At 46.2% G+C, this 12,122-nt stretch overlaps 1 protein-coding gene across 2 annotated transcripts in view; it reads right to left on the reverse strand.

Annotated features, from left to right (window-relative positions):
• The window catches only part of MAP2K4 (mitogen-activated protein kinase kinase 4), an 83,145-nt gene that overhangs the window by 14,750 nt on the left and 56,273 nt on the right, over positions 1-12,122 (reverse strand). For both annotated transcript variants that reach the window (XM_030505816.1, XM_030505817.1), the window contains exons 4-6: positions 7,863-7,982; positions 1,302-1,421; positions 31-82 (exon numbers count right to left, since the gene is read on the reverse strand). In XM_030505816.1, coding sequence (XP_030361676.1) covers positions 31-82; positions 1,302-1,421; positions 7,863-7,982 — 292 coding nt within the window. The remainder of the gene's footprint in view (positions 1-30; positions 83-1,301; positions 1,422-7,862; positions 7,983-12,122) is intronic.

Consider the following 12,122-nt stretch of genomic DNA (forward strand, 5'->3'; position numbering starts at 1 on the left):
TCTAGGCAAGAAGGGAAGACAGGAACTCACCTCTGTGAATGATTTTCAAGTTTTCTTTTAAGTGGTTTAGTGCTTTCACAGTCTAGGAAAGAAAAACAGATGAAAAATAAGCAAATGTCCTAAGATTCCTGTGATTATAAAACTTCTGGAGCCCCCAGAACAGGAGGAAAAAGCATTAAATATGTTGAGATATCAATGCTGTAGTATGCCATGTAACACAAGCATTTTTCTCCCAAGCTATCTTGCAAAGAAATGATAAAGAGAGGGCACATGCTTAAGTTAACACCTATCGCTTGTAACCTGGACAGACCACACTCTTCCAGAATGGAGCAAGGGGTGAGGACAAGCTTTTCTGATGTAATTATCTGGAGTAATAACTTATTTCAAGCCCTATGCTGTACTTTTTCAGTAGCTAACAGCCATTCCCATTTCACTTGCAGAGCAGCAACACTGTGGGGAGCAGCTCTTCTGATTTAACCATTCACCATTAGATGGAAGAGACACCCAGGGAGTCTGATTTCACAGGATGGTTTATAACTACAAACCCCTAGAAGTTTATTATTTTAATTCATTTTGCTTCTGCTGAAAAGATCAAAACCTATGACCAAAGGAGTGCCTTGATGATGATGGCAAGAGGGTGTTCATGTTGTGCCACAAAGCTCTCTGAAGCTGTGCTATGTAAGTCTAGCACTGAGGAACAACACCCAAAGACTGGTCCCTTCTGCTTGCCCAAGCCCCTGTTCAAGTGTTTAGGTCATGAAAAGCTCTGCCAGCCTCTGGGGCAGCTGAAGTGCTATCACCTCCGATATCTTGCTCCTCCAAGAAGGTTTCTCCTCTGGCAGCAGAAGCTACTACAGCCCATAATAGTTTGGTGGGTTTCACATGTCCTGGCTATAAATGCCTAATCCTTTGTTCCCTTTACAAACAAGGGAAGGAGAGACAGATCATCTATTTTAGGCACCTTCATTGGGATGAGACAACCTGCACCTAGCTCACACTGATGTCACCACCAATGCACCTGAAGGAGAGGACTGGTGCCAATATTCAAGTAGACAGAACAGGAAGCTGGTCCCAGGGTCTCTATGTACTGATTACAGACTCCAGGATCTGCTTTTCTGTCATGCAATATGCTTTGGAAAAGTCAGAGTATCCTCCAGGATCATTCTAAGCGTGGTGCAATCCAAAAGCAGCAGTTCTGCTGCACGCAGATCAACCAGCTTTCTCACATGAGAGCAGAAGAGACCTGAATCTTTCCCATAGCTTCAAAAACATATACAAAAAGGTTTTAACAAAATACTCACAGCTAAAGTGATTTTGCCTAGGATTTCTTCTGGAATAACATCATCTAATACACTATATACATATTTGTAAAACTTATCAAACGAGGTAGACATGAGCTCCATACAGATCCAACAGTCACCCTGGAAAGAGAAAAGAATCTTGTTACTGCCAAGATAAAAAGGAGAAACAGAAATCCAGAAAGCATGAAGAGATCCCTTGAATGCCATAAAATACATTAACAACCTCATGCATTTGACAAGAAGGATGGAATGGAAGACTCACCCCTATACGCACCTCTCCCCCACTCTACTCACCATCTACCTGACTACCTCAGACCTGGTAACACATTTTAGATGCCTGAACCTAGATAAATTCAAGTCTCACAAACTGTTTGGCTCTCCAGAAGGCTGCAGGCGCAGTAAGAGACCAACATGCACAGGAAGACTAAACCAAAAATATCCCTTCAGGGTATGAGTACCCTGCAGAGGACAGCAGACATCTCACACAACATTCGGAGATGCCATCTGAGCAAGAGAAAAATGCAAAGAGACCCAAGTATGTGGTTTTGTTGATTTGCATCTTACAGTTAAACAATTTAAATGCAGAAAGTTGTAAAATATATTAAGTATCTGTGTTAAACCTAGCTAAGCTTACATAGCACAGCTCTCTCCTGAGATCTGTACATCAACCCACTCACAATTCGCTGGTGATGAGAAATGGATTCCCACAATATTGAAGGGCTTCATCTTTCATTTTAGTATGTATCTACCATATGGTGATGGACAGCTTAGCCATGGACTGATCCTAGTTATTTCAGGGTTTTTTGAACATTTTAGCTCCAGTCGAGGATGACAGAAGGCTTTTCATGAGCTATTCCTGTAGACTCTCATGCACTTCAGGCAAGTCTTCCTTGCTAGAAATACTAAAACACTAGATCTAGACCTACCTGGTCCCCACCAGAAACGACACTCTCATACCTATCTTTTACAGGCTGTATCACCACGAGTGGTAAAACTGCATTAGCTGTCAAAAGCTATGAGCAGAAGAGTTGATTTGATTAGTCTGGTTGTCTCATCGCGGCTAAACACCAGCTACAACACTCGTGTGAGGAGCAGCAGCTTGTGCAGGTCATGCTGCCCTGGCTGCCGCATCGTCCAGAGCAGGGGATGTCTGGTTGTGACTAAGCTGCACCCTCCTGTGATATAACACCCAACAAGGAGAGGAGAAACTTCCCCAAGCAATTATCCTACAGAAGACAGATTTTCCCTGACCAGCCAAAACACAAACCAACCAAACTCTATATTAATAGACAGAAATGAAATTAGGGAAAAACCCTAGGGTATGGGCATGCTGGAAGTGTGGCAAAGCCCCGTGCTCTCATCCTGCACACCTGAGTCACTTCTGGAAGCAGTTACCTGGCACTCATGAGAGTCAGAAGCAATTCTCAAGTTACATGTAGCTGATGGAAAACCTTGTAGAGACACAGGTTTTAAGGCCAGAAAGGGCTTTTCTGCCACTCAGAATGACCTCCTGTGAAACACAAGCCAAGGAACTGCATCTTCCAGGATGCCTCCAGTCCATGTGCTTGGTTTAGTAGGCACAGAAGTGCCCAGCAAAGGTGTCAAGCTCTGCACACCCAGAGGCAGTGGTGCCAGCCGGCTTGGTCTTGGCCTGCTCATACACATGCAAGGCTGGTCTCAGCAATACAGACAGCAAACTGCCACCAGCATCAGGGATGCTGCTGCTTCAGTGACAGTGAATCCACCCCCGCCTCCTGCCTCCTAGAGGAGAGCTCTCCCTTCTGACAAGAGGGGATCTATTCTCCTAGGACGGGCTCAGCCACCCGTGGGCTAGCTGGGGAAGACGACTGTTGGTTCAGAGCCACGGGCAGTCCATTTTACACTGCTCATTTGGCACCAGGCTTTTTACACCAGCACAAGGCAGAGCAGGAGCTAATGTCCCCCACCCAAGGGAAGCGGCTGCTACAAGCCTGAGCCCAGAAAGTGCACAGTCCACTCAAAACAAAGACTGAGAAGGTGCAGTGCTGGACACAGCAGCAGAGACACCACAGTGAAGGAGGGAAGTGCAGCGCAGCAGGAAGAGGGCATGACCAGTGCTTCAGGCGCATGGAGAAAGGTAAGCTCAGGCTACCAGAGAACAAACAACTGGCTATGGATGAATCAATTCAGATTGAAACTGCAGAAAAAAAATGAGGCAACACATGCACAGAATTTCTCTTTCCAGCACTGGCAACAAAGCCAAAATGCAGTTGAGACACTTCTGTATTATCCGGAGTGACTTGGAGGCAACGTAGATCCAGCACCAGTGTAAGGCAAGTGCATCTGGAACTACATCAGACCCCTACAAGCTATCTGTGTGTTACAAGCCATGTGTGTGCTACCAAAAACTCTACAATAGACTGTGATCCAAGGTCAATTTAAGCATAAAAACCTCTATATGATCAAAAGCACCAAAGGAAAGACTTGGTTTATTTGGTCTCCTGAAGTATATGTCATATAGAAACCCAGGACTGGGGCACGCAGGAGATTTCCTCCAGACATCAAGCAACACTTTTTCCCTGTGTGGGTGACCAAGCACTGGCACTGGTTGCCCAGGGAGACTGTGGAGTCTCCATTCCTGGAGAGATTCAAAACCTATTTGGACATCATCCTGGGCAAGCGGTCCTAGGTGGTCCCAACTGAGCATGGGAGCTGAACAAGGCGACCTCCAGAGGTCCCTTCCAGCATCCACCATCTGTGATTCTGTGGTACCATCAATAGAACCGCAGAATCCCAGACTGGTTTGGATTGGAACGGACCTTAAAGCTCAGCCAGTTCCAACTCCCTGCCACGGGCAGGGACACCTTCCACTAGAGCAGGTTGCTCCAAGCCCCGTCCAACCTGGCCTTGAAATTCCTGCCCCAACTTCCAGGGATGGAGCAGACGCAGCTTCTCTGGGCAATACTGAAGGTTTATCACATTAGCACACTGCAAGGAGTGGCCAACCTTTTTATGCAAGTTGCATCTACACTAGTGAGAGGGAATGAAGAGTGTCTTCGCCCTCACATAGAATCATAGAATAGTTAGGGTTGGAAAGGACCTTAAGATCATCTAGTTCCAACCCCCTTACCATCCTTATGTAGCTCAGAAGACACTTTTCCTCTGGACTGGGGACTGATCATAGGGATAGATGCCTTGAGTAATGCCAACATAGCCAAAGATTTCCAGAGAAGCAGGCTGTTGTGCATCAACAGCAAAGAGAGCAACTACCTTGTATCAACTGACCATGGATACGTCCACAATCACACCAAGGTGAGCACTGTGATAGCGACACATCCATACCAGCTCTTCTCTCCTACAAGCAGGAGCTCCCCACGGGCCACTTCTCCTGCCTTCCCAGGCATGTTCTGCAACTTACAATGAATTTGTCATGGAATAATTTTATCAACTACTGAGCTTGTTGGTTTAACTTGGCTTGCTGCACTCACACTGTGTAGGAGTTCCGGCTGCTATCGCAAGGCAGACAAGGCTTTTTTTGCTCTTCCTCTGTAGAAGAAAGCATCCCAATCATTGCAGAAACCCTAGCAATCATCCTTTGTTCTCCCCCTCCCGGCTAGTACTGCTCTGAGAGGTAACAAATGGACATGAGTAACCAGATCCTCTTCAACACAGTATCTCTGGTGACTGACGTGGGAAGCTCTATGTGCATCTGCAGGAAACAGGGCTCTCACTGAGAGAGAAGCCCTGGAGAAACCAACTAGCTCCACGGAGCCAGTGTGAACCTCACGAAGCTCAACACGGCCAAGTGCAAGATCCTGCACCTGGACTGGGCACTCAGCACTATAAGGATTGGGGCATGAAGGGATTGAGAGCAGCCCTGAGGAGAAGGACTTGGGGATGCTGGTGGATGAAACCTTGGACGTGAGATGGGAACGTGTGCTCGCAGCCCAGAAACCCAACTGTGTCCTGGGCTGCATTAAAAGCAGCGTGGCCAGCAGGTTAAGGGAGGTAAATCTCCCCTTTTACTCTGCTCTAGTGAGACTCCCCCCTGCAGTCCTGCGTCGAGCTCTGGGGGCAACAACACAAGTCAGACATGGACCTGTTGGAGTGGGTCCAGAAAAGGGACATAAAAATGATGAAGGCTGGAGCACCTCTGCTATAAAGACAGGCTGAGAGACTTGGAGTCATTCAGCCTGGAGAAGAGAAGGCACTGCATTATAACTGAATTATAACATTGTAACTTACAGGGGGCCTATAAAAATGATGAGGAGAGACGTTTCACCAGAACCTGCAATGACAGGACAAGGAACAACGGCTTTAAACTGAAAGAGAAGAGATGTAGCTTGGACATAAAATAAGACATCTTTTAGAATGAGGGTGCTGAGGCGCTGGCACAGGGTGCCCAGAGAAGCTGTGGCTGCCCCATCCCTGGCAATGTTCAAGGCCAGGTTGGACACAGGGGCTTGGAGCAACCTGCTCTAGTGGAAGGTGTCCCTGCCCATGGCAGGGGGTTGGAACTGGATGAGCTTTAAGGTCTCTTCAACCCAAACCATTCTATGATTCATTAATCCCTTCAATAGCCAGTGTAACCACCATATAGCCAGTGGCATAACTACCCTTTCAGCTCTTTTCTCCAGACATTTATCTTTCTAATTCTCCCATTCTCCAGCCTTTACCAGATGCAATTTTCTGCTCTCTTCTCTTAAGAAGTCAAGCTGTGGACATGAAAACCATCTGAACTGCCACACATTACACCATCAGGGCTTAGGGATTCTTTCTGCTATTGAAGAAAATGGGTTTATTTTTCTCTACCTAGTATCATTAGAGAAGCAAATAACAGAACAGTCCCTTCAATACTGCACTAGAAGAAGAACATCACGGGGAGGTGCTACATGGTGATGTGAAGGTCACAGTATCACCAGTGAGAGCAGGAGTGAGCAGAGCACTGTCCCATGAAAGATCCAACTCCAGCACCTGCACTATCAGTGCAATGAAGTCCCTGACTCAGTGCAAAGGCCAAAGCACTGTCTTTCTATTTCTTCAGCTTTGTTTTCATTAAACAGGCAATTTAATCTCATGTAATGTGTGCCAGTGAGCTTAAGCAAAGCCCCATACCCAGCAATCAACTTGGAGATTTTGCATTGTTACACATTACATTATATACAGAAACATAACGCAAGAACAGAAGGATGGGCCATATGCCCCCCTTCATGAAGGGGACCTACAGTGAAACTGGAGAGGAACTCTTCATCAGGGACTGTAGCGATGGGACAAGGGGTGATGGGTTCAAACTGAAACAGGGGAAGTTCAGGTTAGATATAAGGCAGAAGATCTTCCCTGTGAGGGTGCTGAGGCGCTGGCACAGGGTGCCCAGAGAAGCTGTGGCTGCCCCATCCCTGGCAGTGTTCCAGGCCAGGTTGAACAGAGCCTTAGGCAACATGGTCTAGTGTGAGGTGTCCCTGCCCATGGCAGGGAGGTTGGAACTGGATGATCTTAAGGTCTTTTCCAACCCAAACCATTCTATGATTCTACGATTAAAGAAGCAAATGTGTTAAGATGCTGCCTGCTGAGGGACAAGAAGGACCACAAGACCACGTCTATCAGAAAATGCTTGCTGAACATGTGAGAATACAACTAGGGAGAAATATCTGTGTAGTAGTTTTTGCCTATCCAAATCCAATTCTTCATACTCACAGAGGCTGCCACAAGAACGTGCCTGTTTGCAGTTACTTTCCTCACTGCAAGCTGGGATACTTGGTTGGCTTCAAAAGGAGACCCTGAACAGCTTTTCCCCAAGTGGTTTACTATTCTCACTCTGCAAACTGACAGGATTCTAGACCTTAGCTCTGCTGCTCTGCAACAACAGCTTGCTCACTAGAACGGCTGCCTGCCTTTCAGAACTGTCCATGGCAAAGAAATCCAGTGAGAGTTCCTGAGCACACAGCACACCTCGTTCAGAAGACACTCAGCTGCATACGACTGAAGGCTATGGCAAAGTATCACATGCACTTCTGCAAACAGATTCTGCAGTTCACTGCCAGAGACAGAAGACCCTGCTAGGAGTTTTGGGTCTGACCCAACACGATTGCCCTTGTTTTCTCATGTATTTGCACATACAAACCACTTCAAGGCAGATGCATGTCAACTGGGAGTCTCTGACACAGCCTGGATCTGTACATGCATCAGACAACCTTGTGGGGAGCTGTAACTACTACCACAGCAACCACCTTCACTACAGGGACAGAGGTCCTTCACATGGTCCCATCTCACAACCAACACCACAAAGCACATCGCTCTGCATGGGAGAGCCACAGACCCAGAGCTCATCAAGACAGAAGAAAAGCAGGAAAGAGTCCGAGACACACAGAGACATAACAACAACTGGGAGCAGCACGTATGTGCTCAGCAGCACCCAGACGTCTTGGTCTCTTGGTTCAATACCCTTGATTAAAAGTGGAGAGCTAAGAAACCTGACACATTAACTTTTTCCTCCTTATTGCAAGTTGGAAACTGCAAAGGAGAAAAAAACCCCAAGGTAAAACCCAAACTCTGCTATGAATGAAGCAAGTTTGGAGTGCCCACCTCTCTGAAGAGCGCGCCATAAAACTGAACAATATACGGGCAGTCACTGCTTCGCATTACTACATCAAGGTCCATGAGAAGCTGCTTCTGTTCCTTTTCATCCACTGTCGACCGAATTCTCTGAAAGAGGAAGAGTGGCAGAGACTTTATCACTTACATGCCATTACTGTATCCTCAGACCCACTGCTGGAGAAACATGCCAGGGACCCCAAACCCAGGGCAATCCCCAAGGCATGCTCACACACGCTCTATAGACAATTGAGCTGTGTTCTCAACTAAGAAATGTAACTGAAAACCCCTAAAGCCATTTAATTCAGCCTATAAAATCCCCAGTCCTCTCGTGAGCATCAACATTTTCAGACGAAATGTCAGAATGAAATTCAAGAGCAGAGATTTCATGGAAAACTACAGCAAACCAACACATTCAGCTTTTCATTTCCAAACAAATTCCCACACAATTATTGGCCATGTTGGATGGGGCTCGAAGGCTGGTTTGAAATTTAACCAAAGAACACTATGTTTAAAATCTCTAAAGGTCTTAGAACCCACTACCCATGGTGGGCAGGGGTAAAAGGGACCATCACATAACGAAGGGAACACATTGCTCTGGTGATGCTAATGGTGGGCAAGAGTCCTGTGAGCTTTTCTCATAAAACTAATAATTCTTTATCCAGTACTGGCCTAAAGAACATTAACACTATATAAAAGATATTTTTTTATATATATATATATCTGTATACACACACATACTATGTGTATATAAAGATACATATACACACACACCATACATATATACACTACATATAAAGTCTCATTTGGGCTTGAAAGAACAATGCAAATTTGAAACTAGAAAACTACATGTTTAAACATGAAGCTTCTTAAATGAAGGACGGAGAAGACCATCCACAGTTTTCCGTGTGATTTTTCAGATATATGTAACATCTTGCACTAGTAAGTGCGTTCCCTGGATCATAAGGTGAGGAAATCATGATCCTGAAGGTGCGACTCATGTTGAAAAAAACCCCAACACTTTAATAAAAACATTAAAATTTGGCAAAAAGTCCAAAGCAACAGAGGTAGTTTGGACCCTCCTTGAGGAGAAAAACTACTTGGCTATCCAAGAAAGAAAAGTTATTCAAAGTTGTGGGAAAAATCTGCAGGATACCAGCACCCGCTCCCACCAACTGCTGGTGGCATCAAGACCACACACTTCAGCAAGCACAAGGCTAAGAATACGAAGGTACTTTCAAGGCTGACCATTCATAGAACACTATCTGAGAAACATGATTATGTACCTGACGACTATTTCGTGATGATTCACACAAAATGAGGACAGTTTGGACACTGTAATTTTCCTTACCTTTGGTGTATCCTGATATTTTGGTATTTCACCACTCGTTCTTAATGCTCTAGTAGCTCTAGTTTGGCCTAGAGCAGCAATTGTCATGTACATTCCCTTTTCCCTCCCCGTGAATTCTAGGGAATACTTGGGAAAAGTGGCAAGAGACTTGCCCAGCACACCCCCGACTGGAGCATCCACACTCTGTGATGCCACGGAGTGGGTGGGAGCAAGAAAGTGGCTCAACGAATGAGTAATGGCAACTAAAATGCTTCACCTCTAGGTCACTGGTTCAAGTCTGTTTCACAGAAGCTCAGGCATGTCACTGAAGAAAGCCTGATGAATTTGACTATTTCTTTGTCTTGTGCCTATACCATATAAAGCTCTACAAACCCCAAGGCTGAGCAGATTGAAGGTCTCTTTCTAGGTGGCTCATCATCAGCCCTGGGTGAAATGAGAATGCCATTGCTCTGACAATGGATGCCAAAACCACTATGGTGAGACCTATATGGAATAGTTTAGTCTCCCACTGAGCATCTACCCACTCCTCTGAAAAGTTCACCTTTTGTGAGGAGCAATACCGAAAGGAACTTTTCTCCATATCGTAACTCACATCTCCCTTCTGTGCCAACTCTGTGTCTGTCTCCAAAGAGCCTCTTTCCTGGTCATCCAGCAAAGACCCATCTGCATTCCCCTTGTATCTGCACAATCCTGTCACAGCCATCCCTACAACATGCTCTTCAAACTCCTCAACTTCCCCTGAAAGCATCTCCTCCACCTCTGATGTTTCCTCCTTTGCTGTTACTCCTCCAACTCCGGAAAGCATGTGAAATATATATTGTAGGGAGGAGGTGATTTTAACAGCACCCTAGACGAACACTGAGCCCAAAGATTCCTCCTTTTCTCAGACACGATCTCCCCAGGGAGAAAGAGAAAGTGCAGGCAGAGGACTCAGAGGATGCACAGTGGGTTTGCTATAGGGTAAAGCATCCAGGCAGACAAGGGAGCCAGAAAACATCTTGAGAAGCCAGCATGGATTCCCCAACAAACACTGCTTCAGGGATATTCCTCATAATGATATGAGGCAAGACTGGGAGGTCTCATACAAGAGTACTGGAGACTGTTGAGTGGCAAATTCAAGAGAAGGGGAGATTCTCAGGAGCAGCATGCAGCACCGCGCTGAGCTGAGGTGAGCTCAGGCTGGAAGAGATGGCTTTGTTTAGCTGGAGGGCACCACGGAGCCTGGTTACAATTCCCCAGGTAAGGAATGAGCGAAACAAGGAAGAAAGAGCAAAAGGTGACTGAAGTCAACAGCAACCACTACCCAAAGAGCACACGAGCCATAATGCCAATCTGCTATCTAACTCCAAGGCAGAGTGCAAGACACTGCAGCAGCTACCACAGACTCACTCCCCCAAGAACATGTGAGAAGGCAGGGAAGGAAGGCACAAGGTGAGGCAACAGCCTGAAGGCACCATGTAAGACAGGGATGGACAGATCTGACTTAGCTTCAGGTCTTACCTGAAGAGCTTGGTCACTCTACTGCATGTAGTCACTGACATGGCCAAACAAGCCACATCTGGAAAAAGTGGGGTTTGTAGTAAAGGTTTATGGGAAGTCTCTTTTCTAACATTTCCTTGTTGGCCTCACACCTACACTGCATCAAATCCTCCAGAGGAAAATTCTCCAGCCCTTTTAATACAAACACAGGTAAGGACAAAGCCTTCTGATACTAGGAACAAGAGCTCTGAAAGCTATGCTCTGGGCAGCATCAACAGCAAAGGGATAACCTATGCTGTAGACTGGACCACTCTCAAACCTAAAACCAGACAGATCCCAGAAACCAGACCCAAAACAGAAGCCACATCACCCAGCCCCGGTACACACATGGAAAGATTCAGGTGCAGTGGGTAGGGACAAGTTAAAAACAAAAGGAAAAGAAGAAGAAAAAGGAAAATGCTATAAACACCAAACTGAAAACCAGCTCCTTGAGTTGCAAGACTCAAGTGGTTCTGGGCAACCTCATCTAGTTGAAGATGTCCCTGCTCATTGCAGGGGAGTTGCATTAGATGAGCTTTGGAGGTCCCTTCCAACCCAAACTATTCTATGATTCTGACTCCAAGACAAGGCAGCGCTGCCCTGTGCACGGGGCTCACACGTGTCCTCAGCAGGAGGCACAGCCCAGCCCTGAACAGTACTCCCAGGGGATGGCTGGGACTGTCAACACCAAACCAGCAGGAAAAGGGGGTTTATCCACTTGCTGCTGAGGGTGAGAATATTTATCTACCACTCCAAAACACATTTCCTGCTGACAGAAATATGTCAGGTCTCCACCTTCCCGCCTCTTCTAGTAAGGTTCTTGCTCTCTCCCCATTCCCTTTTAGCCCTCACTCAGTCAGTGCCTCCCCCCTGGGCTACCAGCAGGGCTTGGAGCACGGGTTCCCCAACTCTCAGCCAGCTACCCAACCAGATGAGTGAAACAAAGTTCTACTCAATAAACCAAAAGGAGTCAACCTGGGAAAGGGTGAAGAATGGAAATGATGATTTGCGATCAAGCCAGCTTGCAAAAAGCCCCAAGACTTCTCTTCAGAAATCAGATGGGAAATCAGAAGGACAGAGAAATTTGCCCCTTGACTGAGCTTAATACACTGAGGGGTCATTTTGGTGGGCTTTTATGGGCTACCAGGCACCCAGGTAAGGATGGAGAGATTATGCAGGTATAAATAAATGATAAAATGTCTGCTTTCAGGGGTATCTGATACTTAGCAACCTATTCCAGCTGTGAGACTGCCATCAGAGAAAACCTGTGAAAGCCAAAGACATAACATCTGGTTTAAAGCTATGGATGAGAGAGAGAGCAAGCACTGACTACAAGGCAAAACTACCTGAAAGAGGCACTGTGCTCTGAACAGCCTCCACAG

This window comes from Strigops habroptila, chromosome 14 (assembly GCF_004027225.2).
Source record: "Strigops habroptila isolate Jane chromosome 14, bStrHab1.2.pri, whole genome shotgun sequence".
Lineage (NCBI taxonomy): Eukaryota > Metazoa > Chordata > Aves > Psittaciformes > Psittacidae > Strigops > Strigops habroptila.